At 43.9% G+C, this 15597-nt stretch overlaps 1 protein-coding gene across 1 annotated transcript in view; it reads left to right on the top strand.

Annotated features, from left to right (window-relative positions):
* The window catches only part of LOC103118464 (neurogenic locus notch homolog protein 2), a 167520-nt gene extending 155800 nt beyond the window's left edge, over positions 1-11720 (top strand). Inside the window, exons 27-34 of the mRNA XM_007528683.3 lie at positions 450-592; positions 772-982; positions 1833-1929; positions 2336-2504; positions 3848-4149; positions 4932-5079; positions 6003-6100; positions 7293-11720. Coding sequence (XP_007528745.2) covers positions 450-592; positions 772-982; positions 1833-1929; positions 2336-2504; positions 3848-4149; positions 4932-5079; positions 6003-6100; positions 7293-8681 — 2557 coding nt within the window. The 3' untranslated portion in view covers positions 8682-11720. The remainder of the gene's footprint in view (positions 1-449; positions 593-771; positions 983-1832; positions 1930-2335; positions 2505-3847; positions 4150-4931; positions 5080-6002; positions 6101-7292) is intronic.
* Positions 11721-15597: the final 3877 nt, after the last annotated feature.

Genomic DNA, 15597 nt, shown 5'->3' with positions numbered 1-15597 from the left:
TCAGGTTCAGTGGTATTGTCATCCACACCCATTGGTGGATCCCCCAGCTTTCAACTCTATAGCTCACTGACATGGAGATACAGATGCCATGGAGAATAAGGACCACAGTGTTAAGTACATAGGAAAGGGTGAGAGGGCCCACTGAAACAGAAGAGAGACAACTTTACCTACTTCTCGCCTTATATTACGTTTCTAAGTCAGAAAGCTTAGAATCAACCAGACCATGGAAGGTGACACATTCAACTCAGTGAGCATTAGTGTAAAGGATCTGTAGGGACATGATCTTATTGTGTCAGCTCATTCTGTGGACCACTCCTCCCTCGGGTGGCGAACCTGATACTGAATTGAGGGAAGATGGCTCATGTAACCCTTCCAAGTCACACCTCTTGCCATGCACCCCTCTGTTTTTCTCACTGTTTGCTTTTTACCTCTTTCATGGCATCCCATAGCTCAACCGTGTTTCTGGAAATTGACAACCGCCAATGCGTTCAAGATTCAGACCAGTGTTTCAAGAACACAGACGCAGCAGCAGCTCTTCTGGCTTCTCACGCCATCCAGGGAACCCTGTCTTATCCTCTTGTGTCTGTTGTCAGTGAGTATCGATGGTGTGAAGGGAATGATGGTGGGAAAAGGTGTCCCTGGGTGGCAGAGAGGACACCTCTCAGTCTTCCAGGGCTGGTAAGGTCATACCTGATCTGTGAGTGAATGTAATGCTGACAGTGGGAGGTAGGCGTTTTATCTAGCACATGCCCTGTCTTTCTGCATTCACAGGTGAATCCTTGAATCCAAAACCCACTCAGCTTCTCTATCTGCTTGCTGTTGCTGTTGTCATCATCCTATTTATTATCCTGCTGGGGGTTATCATGGCAAAGCGGAAGCGGAAGCATGGCTCCCTTTGGTTGCCTGAAGGCTTCACTCTTCACCGAGACTCCAGTAATCACAAGCGTCGTGAGCCTGTGGGCCAGGATGCTGTGGGGCTCAAGTAAGAGGATTTACCAAGCAGCGATGATTCATGGTTGCAGTGATCGGGGATAAATCAGCAAGCAGATTTGTTGAGTCCTAGTATTAAATTCTGGACTCTGGTCAAGTCACATTTTCACACTTGACCACTGTCTGAATGCCTCCAGTATTACTATGAAATAACTGTCTTTGTTTTTTGTGGGTGGTGGTCTAAAGGCTTCTAATCTGTATATAGTATAAGAGTGATGCTTGTTTTTCTGTGCTGAGACACATATTTGTTGTAAGGTCCTGGTCAGTGCAAAGGGAGAAATATCCACTCAGTCAATAGGGCACAAAATATTGCCCATCTCTTCTGAACTAAGTCTGCGTGTGTTCATGAGACTGTGCCAGGGTTATAAAACCATGTTTCCAGGACTGGGCAGTTGCACACTAGGTTGAGCATATATATTCCTAAGTGCCAAGAGCCAGATTCAAGCCACCAGGGCCCCACCAGCAAGAAGGGGAAAGCTTCATGGGCAGTGGAGGGAAGTGCTGCAGGTGTCTCTCCCCCAGCCCTCCCACTCTCCCCCTCTCTATTCTATCAAATTTTTAAAAAGCAGGGTGGGAGGTAGAGAGGAAAGAAGGGATACAGGAAGGGAGTGAGGAAAAAAAGGAATGAAAAAAAAGGAATGAAGGGAGGGAGGGGCCACTGAAATAGGTGGAATCATCCTGAAGGTACTTAACCTCATTGATATTCCTAGTGGCAAAGTAAAAAAGAAGGAAAGGAGAGAGGAAGGGAGAAGAAAAGATATTGCCATCAAACACTACTAATTGATAATATAATCTCTGTTCTTATTCCCTCCCCCCGCCCCGTCATAATCCTGTCATATTAGAAATCTCTCAGTACAAGTGTCTGAGGCTAACCTGATTGTTTCTGGAACAAGTGAACATTGGGTTGACGATGATGGGCCTCAGCCAAAGAAAGCCAAGGTAAGTTGGCCATGCAAAGTAGTACCCACTGTCAGTATCTAGCCACATTTCAAATCTGATCCTTTGGGGCCTGGGTGGTGGCACATCTGGTTGAGCACACAAGGACCTGAGTTCTAGCCCCTGCTCCCCATCTGAAGAGGGAAGACATATACAGACCATATTAGGTAGATAGAAACAGGTAACATTTAAGCCTAAAGCCTAGAGTTGGGGATGGGGAGACTGGAATATTGCACAGCAGATGCAAGAGAGGTCAGTAACAACCAACACAGGAGCAGGAGCATGCTGACATAGACAGTTATCTCCAGGGTTAGAACAGGAGAGAGAAAACTGGGAGAGTCTTGAGAGGAATCTAGAGACTCAGGACCTGTGGCTCCTGGTGTTAGGTCATACTGTTTTCCCTCTTCAGGCTGAAGATGAAGCTTTGCTCTCAGAAGAAGATGACCCCATCGATCGCCGCCCGTGGACACAGCAGCACCTGGAAGCAGCAGACATCCGCAGGACACCGTCGCTGGCGCTCACTCCCCCCCAGGCTGAGCAGGAGGTGGACGTGCTGGATGTGAATGTTCGTGGCCCAGGTAAGTGCCTGTCAGTCTTCTCTTCACTCAGTCATGCCACCCTGAGCTCTGCATGATTGTCCTTGGCTTTGCCCACTGCCAAATTCACAGCCTCTGAATCAGTTTGGGGAAATGGATACATAAGGAAGGCATGCAGAAATCAGGAAGTTGCATTAAAAAAATGAAGTGAAGGGACCAGGTGGTGGTGCACCTGGTTGAGTGCCCATGTTAAAGTGTGCAAGGACCTGGGTTCAAGCCCCTGGTCCCCACCTGCAGGGGGAAAGTTTCACAAGTGGTGAAGCAGGGCTGCAGGTGTCTCTCAGTCTATCTCCCTCTCTATCTCCCCCTTCCCTCTCAATTTCTGACAGTCTCTACTATCCAGTAACCAAATAAAGATAATAAAAAAAAAATTTAAAGGAAATGAAGGGATATCACTTCACTTTACACATGCTTGAGAACACAAGGGCTGATTCTATGGATAGATATTAGTAGGTTAGAAAAAAAATCACATACTGGAGCCAAGTGGTGGTGCACCTAGTTAAGCACTACGTGCTTACAGTGAGCAAGGATCCAGGTTCAAGCCCCTGGTCCCCACCAGCAGGGGGAAAGCTTCATAAAAGGTAAAGCCCAGCTGCAGGTGGTCTCTTGTCTCTCTCCCTTTCTATATTCCCCTCCCCTCTCAATTTCTCTGTCTCTAGCTAATAAATAAGTAAGTTACAAAAAGAAAAAAATCATATCACTACTCAAAAGGAAAAAGAATTAGTTTAGCTGACACTTTAGTGTATATATAGTTCTGTTAATGCTGGATAATATTTAATGTTGCCCAATTAAAAATAGTATGACAGTGAGAAACTTGAGTAAGCTTCTTTTACTTACTAGATAAGGGCTTCCAGTTTATTAAAAAAAAAAAAAAAAAACCCTGACTGTCCTGTGACTCTTTGAAAAAAGGGCATCCCCCATGTTCAGCCGGGAAGCAATTACAGAAGCCAGACCTTCCATCTTCTGCATCCCACAATGATCTTGGGTTCATATTCCCAGAAGGTTAAAGAATAGGAAAGCTATCAGTGGAGGAGATGGGATACGGAGGTCTGGTGGTGGGGATTGTGTGAAGCTGTACCCCTCTTATCCTATGGTTTTGTCAATGTTTCCTTTTTATAAATAAAAATTTTTTTAAAAAAAGGGCATCCCAGAGGAAAAGTAGGGGACAAATATAAAACTCATTCCCAGTGACCACAAGAAGTACAGGGTTGTTTTTCCCTCACAGGCATAATTCACTCAAAGCGAACAGTTCCACCGGAAGGGGGTAATTAAACATGAATGCCCCTTTCCTCCCTGAGTTCCTTCTGAAATCCCCCTTTCTGTAGATGGATGCACCCCCCTGATGCTGGCTTCCCTCCGAGGGGGCAGCTCTGATGTGAGCGATGAAGATGAAGATGCTGAGGACTCTTCCGCGAACATCATCACAGATTTGGTTTACCAGGGCGCCAACATCCAGGCCCAGACAGACCGCACTGGCGAGATGGCCCTGCACCTGGCAGCCCGCTACTCAAGGGCTGATGCTGCCAAGCGTCTCCTGGATGCGGGTGCCGATGCCAATGCCCAGGACAACATGGGCCGCTGCCCTCTCCATGCTGCAGTGGCAGCTGATGCCCAAGGTGTCTTCCAGGTAAAAATCATGAGATGAGTCATTTCCTTATGGATCAGTAATGCTTAACTATGTTCAGACACTTTATGTGCCATTTCATTTATCCAGCAGTTCTTTGGGAGAATAAAGCATGAGAAAGTCAGCTTTGAGACATAGGGAAACAGGACACGGGAGGCAGCTAGACAGTAATGTAGCAAACAGCAGGTAATACCAGTCCTCTGATTCATTACCATCATCCGTTTTTCATGAGCTGAGATACCTCCTTAAATGAGTGTAGCAGGTATAGAGTTACAGAGCCTTTGATTAATGTAGCTTTTCCTTGTAGATTGACCTGAACATGTGGGCTTACAGCTGTTCCTGAGTGGTTTTCTTCCTTTCACTTTTTAAAGATTTGTTCATGAGAAAGGGAGAGAGAGAAAAACCGGACCATCACTACCACACATGGAATGCCAGTGTTTGAACCAGGGACCTTGTGCTTGAGAGTCCAATAATTTATCAACTGTACCACCCTCAGTTGTTTTCATGACATGAGTTCATAATGTATCCCTTGGTGCCTTTTTTATCTTACCGTTTTGAAGAACTTTGAAGCATTCTGAATCACCTTAAACTACACCATAATTGAAGTTGTAATGTTTTATTGTGCCTCTCCCCACCCCCTTCTTTATTGATTGGCTAGGGGAGAATCTTGGGCACAAAATTAACAAGATATCCCTGCTCTCCAGAAACTTAGAGTGTGTATCAGCTCTGAAGGTTTTGTTTCAGCTCTTAGTTTGATTATTTCCTTTTATCCTCTTCTCCTTCAGATCCTGATCCGAAACAGAGTAACCGATCTGGATGCCAGGATGAACGATGGTACTACACCCCTGATCCTGGCTGCCCGCCTGGCTGTGGAGGGAATGGTGGCAGAACTGATCAACTGCCAAGCAGATGTGAATGCAGTGGATGACCATGGTAAAGCCAGGGGGCAAGGGCTGGCATCTTACCCATAAAGCACGCATCTGAGTAGAATGGTTACACAGTCCTTAGAGAACCATCTCAGGTCTGCATCCACTGAAGATTTATCCCTTCATTCTTTTCTTTAGTATATTGAATTCAGAGAGGAGAGTCAGTGGGAGATGAAAGTGGGAATTTTTTTTTTTAATTTGGACCTCAAAGCAGGATTTTGAAGGGTTTGCCTGTGCAGTGTCCCAAGTAGTCCACTCCTTGAGTGTTCTCTGGTTTTTTTTCTTTATATTTAAAGAAAGTTATTTATTGGTTATTGGTTATCACTAGAGCTCAGTGTCTGTCTGCACCATGAATCCACTGGTTCTGACAGGCATTTTATTTTATTTTATTGAAACAGAAATGGAGAGGGAAAAGGATAGAGAGAGAGAAAGAAAAAGACACCTGTAACACTGACTCATTACTGGTAAAGCTTCCCTGGATCTTAGATATGGTAACATATGCTCTCTACTGAGTGCAACACTGCCCAACCCCTGTGGACCACTCCTGATGTGACTTTGGAGAGCTGACTTTCCTTGGGGTGTTATGAGTGTGAAGTATACACTCTGATATGTAAGAAGGAAATAAATTACTGTTGGATGTGTGACTGGAGAGTTTCTGCCAGGGCAAGGACATGGGGACTATAGACAAATAATCCTTTTACCTTAAAGGTCTTTGAAAGACAAAGCAGCCTAGACTGAAATATTTGTAGGACAGACAAGAGGGAAGACAATATTGGGCTTTTCCAACAGACCCCACAGAGAACTGGCATCTCACTGCCATCATAGAAAGTCTAAAGGTTTCCTTGCACAAGTCACGATGCATCAATATACTGGGAATAGGGTGTGTCCTTCTGCTCTTTCTACTTATAAAAATGTTTTTCTCCCCTGTAGGAAAGTCTGCTCTTCACTGGGCTGCTGCTGTCAATAATGTAGAGGCAACCCTTTTGCTGTTGAAAAATGGGGCCAACCGAGACATGCAGGACAACAAGGTATGGTCTTACTCTGTGCCAGAGTAGGTTGGGGATGGAACTGGAACACTATTCTTTCTCCTTGCAGCTCTTCTTGTGATGGTGAAACCTCAGGGTGGAAGCAGAGTGGACAGAACTGGGTCCAGAGAATTTGAGGAAGCCTTGGCTTTTCCCAAAAGAGTCAGAACTGAGCCTTCTGCCCACTCCATTCTCAGTCTAAACCAGACTGGCATATAAATGACTGGGGGATAACCTTCCTTTTGTTTAATATGTCCCATTCTCTGTTCTGCTCTCCATTCCATTTATGTCCGCTTCTTTTTTCCCAACGCTCTTCTCTTCCTCCTTCCTCTTTCTATGACTGCTGTTCCTGGACACCACAATGTTTCTGCCTGCTTTTCTTTTGCAAGTTTATGTTGTGTTTCCTCTCTGGCTCTTCTCATTGTGCCTTGTTCATTCCCTCCTTTCCCTTCCCTTTTTTTTTAGTTCTTTCTTGCACATTCTCATTGTCTCTACTTTCTTGTTCTTTTTCCACTTCCGTATAGCCCTTGATTCTTCCCCTTCATATTTTCCTTATTTCTAAGAAACATCTCCTTGATCTTGCACTTCATAGCACCCTATTTTGATAAGCCAAGTGTGTCTTTTTGTTTGTTTGTTTTTTGCTGCCAAGGTTATCACTGGGGGTCATGCCAGGACTTCAAATCCATTACTCCTGGTGACCATTTTTTCCTACTTTTTATTGGATAGGACAGAGAGAAATTCAGAGGGGAGATAGAGAGAGAGAGAGAGAGAGAGATCAAGATAGATACCTGCAGACCTGCGTCACCACTACTTGTGAGCCCCCCCCCACACAGCTGGGATGTAAGGGGCTCAAACCTGGATCCTTGTGTGGGTCCTTGTGCTTAGTACTATGTGCACTTTTAAGTGCCATTCTGACTGAGGACTTGCATCAGTTCCCACGTTCCCAACTAAGGACATACTGCCTGTACTGGGGCAAAATTTGTCCTTAGAGAGAGAGGAAATATATATATGAAAAAGTATCCATTCAGTACATAAGTAGACACTTAATTATATGTGTGTATTAACTTTTCATGGAGGGGACATCACTTATAACTGGGAGAAATGATCTAGGGGGAGATGATGGCAGACCTTGGAGAAACATTACTGTTTTCTCAATAGTGGTTTTGAACCTGGCATGTATGCACCTTTCCTATAGGAGGAGACACCTCTGTTTCTTGCTGCTCGGGAAGGAAGCTATGAAGCAGCCAAGATCCTGCTGGACCACTTTGCCAATCGGGACATCACAGACCACATGGACCGTCTCCCTCGGGATGTGGCACGAGACCGCATGCACCATGACATTGTGCGCCTCCTGGATGAGTACAATGTGACACCTAGCCCTCCAGGCACTGTGCTGACCTCCGCCCTCTCCCCCGTCATCTGTGGACCCAACAGATCGTTCCTCAGCCTGAAGCACACCCCAATGGGCAAGAAGCCTAGACGGCCTAACACCAAGAGCACCATGCCCACCAGTCTACCCAACCTTGCCAAGGAAGCCAAGGATGCCAAGGGTAATAGGAGGAAGAAGTCTCTGAGTGACAAGGGCCAGCTATCTGAGAGCTCAGTGACTTTATCCCCCGTGGACTCTTTAGAGTCTCCTCATACCTATGTCTCTGATACCACATCCTCACCAATGATCACATCCCCTGGGATCTTGCAGGCCTCCCCCAACCCTCTGTTGGCCACAGCTGCCCCTGCCGCCCCAGTGCACACACAACATGCACTGTCTTTCTCCAGTCTTCATGAGATGCAGCCTCTGGCTCATGGGACCAGTACTGTGCTCCCCTCAGTGAGCCAGCTGCTGTCTCACCACCACATTGTTCCCCCAGGCAGTGGGAGTGTGGGGAACTTGGGTAGGCTGCATCCGGTCAGTGTACCTGCAGACTGGATGAACCGCATGGAGATGAATGAGGCCCAGTACAATGAGATGTTTGGCATGGTCTTGGCTCCAGCTGAGGGCACCCACCCTGGCATAGCGCCTCAGAGCCGGCCACCTGAGGGGAAGCATGTAACAACCCCCCGAGAGCCTTTACCTCCCATTGTGACTTTTCAGCTGATCTCCAAAGGTGGCCTCACTCAGCCAGCTGGGGCTCCCCAGCCTCAGCCCAACTGCCCTCCAGCTGTGGCAGGCCCTCTGCCCACCATGTACCAGATTCCAGAAATGGCTCGTCTGCCAAACATGGCTTTCCCCACTGCCATGATGTCCCAACAGGATGGGCAGGTAGGTCAGACCATCTTGCCAACCTACCATCCATTCCCAACCTCGGTGGGCAAGTATCCCACACCCCCATCACAGCATAGTTATGCCTCTTCCAATGCTGCTGAGCGAACACCCAGTCATGCTGGTCACCTCCAAGGGGAGCATCCCTACCTGACACCTTCCCCAGAGTCTCCTGACCAGTGGTCAAGCTCATCACCCCACTCTGCTTCTGACTGGTCAGATGTCACCACAAGCCCTACACCTGGGGGTGCTGGAGGAGGTCAGCGGGGACCTGGAACTCATATGTCTGAGCCGCCACACAGCAACATGCAGGTTTACGCGTGAGTCTGCCTCCAGCGCAGGGACAGAACTGCCTATTGTACATGCTGCTGAGGAACAAATGAAGGTCAACCGGACGAGAAATGAAGAAATCTCTGGAACCAGCTTCTGGAACTGGGAGAGAGGAGATACGCAAGGGAAGCAATTTTATCAGCTTCCTTAGCTGGGTATCTGCAGGGTTTGTTTGTTTGTTTGTGTTTTTTTTTTAATTATGTTATTTTATTTTGTTTTTGTTTTTGGAGAGAAGGATATCCCTCCTTTAATCTCTTGCCCATCAAGTCAAGTTCACGGAAATGCAAGTCAACTATAAGACTTGGAACCATGCTTACCTTTCCGTGTGGAAAATAAAGAGTTGATGCCTGTGGTAGCCCAGCATTCTTGCAACTTGAACTGCAATTTCATGCCCATGAGAAGATTCCACAGTAGAGTCCCACTGGGGAACTGTGCCCTGAAGTTCAGCTGGAGTGGACTGATCTTCTCCTCTCGTTTTTAGATGTTCTGTTGACTTCATCTGGTGCTGTCGTTTTGGCACCTGTCAGTAGTTGTAGCCCCGTCAGCACGTTAGAGGGCAAGACCTCTGTGCTTTTAATCATTCCATCTCTGGCAAGCAACTCTCTCTTTCTATCTTCACCCCCTCGTTTTCTTAGTGTTTAAAGAGTCTCACAGGACTCATCTTGATTATGGTTCTCAGCATAAGCCTCTTAACTATGTTTCTCCACTGCGTTTTCCTACGCAACATTCCCAGAAGAAGAAAGGGAACAATTTTCTTGGACAGAGGAGACCTCTCAAGAGGCTGCACCTTAACCTTTTCACCTGCCTGAAGGACTTCATATACACCTTACCATTTAAAAGGATTTAAAAAATAATAATTGGTGGTTTCTCCTTTTGTAGACTCATTATGAAGTTTTATCCTTGGAAGCGTAGGCACTTTGATGCCATTAGACAAACAGACCAACAGACAAATGTTTGGGATGTTGGAGGACAAGACCTAAGCCAACTCTTGTAAGAGGTGGTTACTCACTGGCAGGCCCTTCCCCTTTCTTCCCAGACCCACTGGCTGCCAGTGGGAAGCACATCTGCTCCCAGATTTTTGACCCCTCAACCTGCATTATGCATTCAACCATCAGATGAAACTAGTCCTTAACTGTTTAACCTTCACACCCATATGTATGCATAGCAGAAATGTCTCAAATTATACTCCCTTGCCATTTAGAACCCAACCACCTTTGGCTCAAGGAACCTCAAACAGTCATCTTCCTTCCATCAGGAGATCACAGACTCAGTTTCCTGATTCTCTTTCTCACCATAGGTCTATTCATATCTTCCTTCCACGTGGTCTGAATGACCAGTGTTTTCCCAGAGTCACCTGGCTGATAATGAACAAATATAGACTCCTTATCTTTAATGTCCTTATATTAGGACATTGCATCTCCTCTGAGATTAATTTCTGGATTTCTGGTCTTAGAAACTTCCTTGACCCTCTGGACCTTCTGTCAAAGGCAGAGGCATTCTAGCGAATGCTAGAAATAGGAGGAAAGTAGCTCCCTTGTCCCTGAGTCGACTTATCATCAGTCCAGTGCCTACACTGTCATTTCTACCCAGTGCTGTGTTGTTTTGACACCTGGAAGATTCATTCTTCCAGGGCATATTGGAAGTGATTATAAGTGGGTGCCTTCAACCTACTTTGTTTTGGTTTGAATGGCAGTCTTCATTCCTGCCATGGTTGGGGATATTCACCAGTGCATCTCACTTAGGTGATCTGTCTGTGGCCCCCAATAGAAACCCTGAGTGTCTGTGAGCATAGATGTTTTCAGATAGCTATTTTAGTCTGACCCAAGTTCCTTGAAACAGCAAAGATAAGTCCTACCATATTACAAGCAGATTGTTCACTCAGTGTTTCGCTCTCTTCCATGGCAAGTGCACCAACCCCTTTCATACTGTATAATATTGTATGATTCTAAATGGTGCCTCACTATCCTTGGACCACTGTGATTCCACTGCCCAGTCCTTGTACTGCTGTTCTGCTCTAACGACACTTCCTGAAAGTGTTAGCTTCAGTTCCAGCAGCTTGGATCTTTTATTTCGATAGCTTTTTCTCTCCTCAAGCCTGATGTAGCCTGATTTACTTACTTCTCCTTCTTGATACTCCTTGAGTCTGGGGGAAGGAAATGGTAAAACTGTCCATACATACAGCAGGCTTCATGGATGTGAAGTGAAGACACTGCCTTCTAAGCAGCTCTCAAGTCTCTGATTTTAAAATCCAGGCATTGCATGATGTCTAGGAAAAATACTAGGTGAGCTAAAGAATCACTTTCTCCTTTGGGGTCTGAATTGGAGACTACATTTTTTTTTATGGAATACATTTTTTCACCATGTATAGGTCACCCTCCACATTGTTTTTGATTTATTTTGATTTTTATACTACTATGTGTACTTAACTAGTGCGCCACTGCCCAGCCCCTTATTTTCATTTTTATAAATTATTCCTTAGACTCTTCTTTGTCTGCCCTTGAAGAATTTTTTGTTGTTCTTATTTGTGTTAAGCATCATTTTCTGACTTACCTCATGGTGGGAGAGGGAGAGGTGATGAATAGAATGACCAAGAATGAAAGGATTCGAGTATGCAGTCTGCTGTGATGTGCAAGTCCATTATACCATTTTATGATTAAATTCACTATTTCATAATCCTTGAAGGAAGACAACCAAAGGTGTCAGTCTTCTATTGGCAGGCGCATTAGGAATTTGGGCCTTGATCAGTACATTGAATGTATGATAACAATTGTGAGGACATGTTTCTGTACCCCAAGGTTTCCATTTGTAACTCCTTGGTACTATGGCTCTTGTGTACATTTTTTTTTCATTTAAGTGATATTACAACTTTGTATGAGAAAGCTAATAACCAGTAAAATGACTGCATATTCCTACTATGTACACAGTAAGGAAAATGCACACTTCATTTTTTTTAATGTTTCATTCTAAAAGTAGGTAAGATGGGATTTATATAAAAGCATTTTTATCACAAAATAAAAAAAGATTCCATGTCAAGCTCAGTAACATTGCAGTTTTTATTTTCCATTCCTGCATCCCTGGTCATGGAGTGGTTTGCTTCTTGACATCATTTGCTGAAAAGTAAAAGTTTTTTTTTTTTTTCATTCTGAATCTCCCAAGACCTAGCCACCAGGCCCCCTAAGCAAATGCCTTCAACTCACAGCTTCTCCTCAGAGAGGAAAAAAGTAGTATGTAAGTCTAGCTGACTTTGAGGTGGTTTTCTTGAATGTTTTTAAGTCTTCCTTGTATTTCTGTAGTGACATGAGCAAGATCCAGGGGTGAAAGGTCTTAGAATACCTTGGTGGGGGCTGGGGGTGTGCTGAATCACAAGCAGACAGTAGGGGGAGCCTGACTACATACCAAAGAGGCTGCAGTATCTCAGACACCAGGGGAAGTTTCTCAACAGAAACTTCCAGAAAGAACTCCTGCATTGCACATTGACTAAGTACTTAACACGTAGCTACCCATAGGAAAGACTTGAGAGCACTCTAGAATCTCTAGGATTCTAGTTGTGTGCAGAAAGTCCATCCTGTGTGAAACTAGATGACAACCTAGGACAGTTGACTTAATTCTTTAGATATCAAAATATGAGACACAGTAATTCTCAAAAATCGCTGAAAGGAATCAATAGTAGATTTGACAGGATAGAAGAAGAGTCAGTAAACTCAAGAGACAAACTTTTTACAACTCTTGCTACCAGGGTTGTTGCTGGGCTTTGGTGCCTGCAAACCCTACTGCTACTGTGACCATTTTCTTGGTGGTAGAGACAAAGAGGAAAAGAGAGACAGGCAGAAAAAGACACCTACGACACCACTTTACCGCTTAAGAAATTTTACCCCAACAGGTAGGGACAAAGGGCTTTAGCCCTGGTTCTTTTAAAATAATTTTTATTAGTGATTTAGTAATGATTGACATGACTATGGGATAAGAAAGAGGAGTACAATTCCCACCACCAGAGTTCCATCTCCCCTTCCCTCCATTAGAAATTTCCCTATTCATTATCCCTCTGGGAGTATAGACCAAAGATCTTCACTGGGGTGCAGAAGGTGGGAGGTCTGGTTTCCGTAATTGCTTCTATGCTGAACATGGACATTGTCAGGTCGTTCCATACTCCCAGCCTGTTTCTATCTTTCCCTAGTGAGGTAGGAGCCCTGGTTCTTGTCCGTGTTCTACGAGGTGTGTCACTGCCTGGACCCATCATTTATCACTTTAAATGTAAACATACCAATTAAATGCAATAGACAAATGGTCATGGAGCTGATTCAGTAAGTAAAGAAAGTGCAAGACTTCATGTGTGTGAGCCCCCAGGTTCAATCCATAGCACTACAGTCCAATACTGTTCTCCTTTTGGTAAAATAAAGAAGTAATAAATATTTGAAAAAGAAATAGACAAGTTCAATGCATAAAAATTATGATTCCACTAAGCAGAACTTGGACTGGAGTTGGTGTATTGCACCAAAGTAAAAGACTGGGGGGAGGGGGGAGTTCAGGTCCATGATGGCAAGGGATTTAGTGGGGGTTGTATTGTTATGTGGGAAACTGGGAAATGTTATGCATGTACAAACTATTGTGTCTACTGTCAACTGTAAAACATTAATCCCCCAATAAAGAAATTTAAAGAAAAGAACTCACTAAACTCAGAAATAAAAAGAAAAAAAGTTAAGAATAGGGAGAGGACATGGGCAGAATCTTAACCAAAGAAGACATCCAGAGGGCCAACAGATATATGAAAAAAATGTTCAAAGTCACTGATTAGCAGAGAAATGCAAATGACAAGGAGATGTCACTTTACACCAATGACAGGTGTTGGAGAGGATGTGGGGGAAAGAACCCTTCTGCACTTCTGGTGGAAATGGAATTGGTCCAACCCCTATGGAAAACAGTCTGTATGTTCCTTAGATCATTAAAAATGAGCATACCCTCCAATCTAGCAATTTCTCTCCTGGGGATTCATCCAAAGGATGCAAATAAAACTATCCAAAGAGATCTATTTACACCCATGTTCATAGCAGCATGATTTATAGTGACCCAAACTTTAAAGTGATTCAAATACTTAACCACAGATGAGTGCCTAAGAAACTTGTGGTATATATACAAAGTGGAAAACTACTCAGTTGTTCAAAATGACGTCATCTCTTTTACCTCATCTTGGATACAACTTGAAGAAATCATGCTAAATGAGACAAACCTAAAAGAGAAGGACAGAAAGGGAAAACAAGAAATTCTTGTGTGGGTTATAAAGATAGCATAAAGTCATGCAAAAGGCTTTTATGCCTGATATTCTGAGATCCCAGATTCAATATTCAGCACGACCATTAAGTCAGAGCTGAGCATACTCTACCTATCATCTAATCTAACTGCATATTTATTTTTCCCTGTATCTCATTAAAATAAATAAAAATTTTAAAAAAGAAAATAACTATATGATTCATCTATGCTGACTATAACAGCTATTTAGATCTAAAAAAAACTCACGTAAGGAGACTTCCAGAGGTATGGCTATTAAGTAGCAGCAGCCTTGTTTCACTCTGCCCGGTAAACTAGGAAAAGTAATGAAAATCACCTGAAAACTCAACAAAATATAGTCGGGATTTCATTGGTAACTCACAAAACTCACCAAGCCACAGATGAGTAGAGACACATGTGGCTTGTGGACAGAAAAGGTGAGGGAGAGATTCCCAGGACTTAAAAGCTGTACTCAGGGACAGCTGGCACCAAACTGGAAGAGTAACAGCTAAGGGACACCACTTCCAGGTCTGAGTCAAAGAAACCAGCCACAGGGAAAGACACTTGTAGCCTGTGGATGAAAAGGGGGTGTGAGTGATTCCAAAGTCAAAACCGGAGCTCAGAAAAGGCTGGCAACAAATGGGGAGATTGGTGGCAGAGCCACACCACTTCCTGGTCTGAGTTTAAGCAACAAAGAACTGTTAAAAAGAAAAAAATCGCAAAAAAAAAAAAAAAAAACTCACCAATTTACAACTGTGACTTTTTGTAAATTTATTTTATTAGTGATTTAATAATGATTGACAGGGTTGTGGGATAAAAGGGGTACAAGTCCATACAGTTCCCAACACCAGAGTTCTGTATCCCACTCCTTCCATTGGAAGTTTCCCTATTCTTTTTTTTTTTTATTTCTTTATTGGGGAATTAATGATTTACATTCAACAGTAAATACAATAGTTTGTACATGCATAGCATTCCCCAGTTTCCCATATAACAATACAACCCCCACTAGGTCCTCTGTCATCCTTCTTGGACCTGTATTCTCCCCACCCATCCACCCTCACCCCAGAATCTTTTACTTTGGTGAGATACACCAATTCCATTTCAGGTTCTACTTGTGTTTTTTTTTGTTTTTGTTTTTCTTCCCTATTCTTTTTTTTTAAATTTATTTCTTTATTGGGGAATTAATGTTTTACATTCAACAGTAAATACAATAGTTTGTACATGCATAACATTCCCCAGTTTCCCATTTAACAATACAACCCCCACTATGTCATTTATCATCCTTCATGGACCTGTATTCTCCCCACGCACCCACCCCAGAGTCTTTTACTTTGGTGCCAGAGTCTTTTACTTTGGTTCAATACGCCAATTTGATTTCAGGTTCTACTTGTGTTTTCTTTTCTGATCTTGTTTTTCAACTTCTGCCTGAGAGTGAGATCATCCCATATTCATCCTTCTGTTTCTGACTTATTTCACTCAACATGGTTTTTTCAAGGTCCATCCAAGATCGGCTGAAAACGGTGTCGTCACCATTTTTTACAGCTGAGTAGTATTCCATTGTGTATATAGACCACAACTTGCTCAGCCACTCATCTGTTGTTGGACACCTGGGTTGCTTCCAGGTTTTGGCTATTACAAATTGTGCTGC

The sequence above is a fragment of the Erinaceus europaeus genome, chromosome 11 (assembly GCF_950295315.1).
Source record: "Erinaceus europaeus chromosome 11, mEriEur2.1, whole genome shotgun sequence".
Taxonomy (NCBI): Eukaryota; Metazoa; Chordata; class Mammalia; order Eulipotyphla; family Erinaceidae; genus Erinaceus; species Erinaceus europaeus.
Note: the sequence above shows the minus strand (reverse complement) of the source record. Positions and strands in the feature narration are given on the sequence as shown.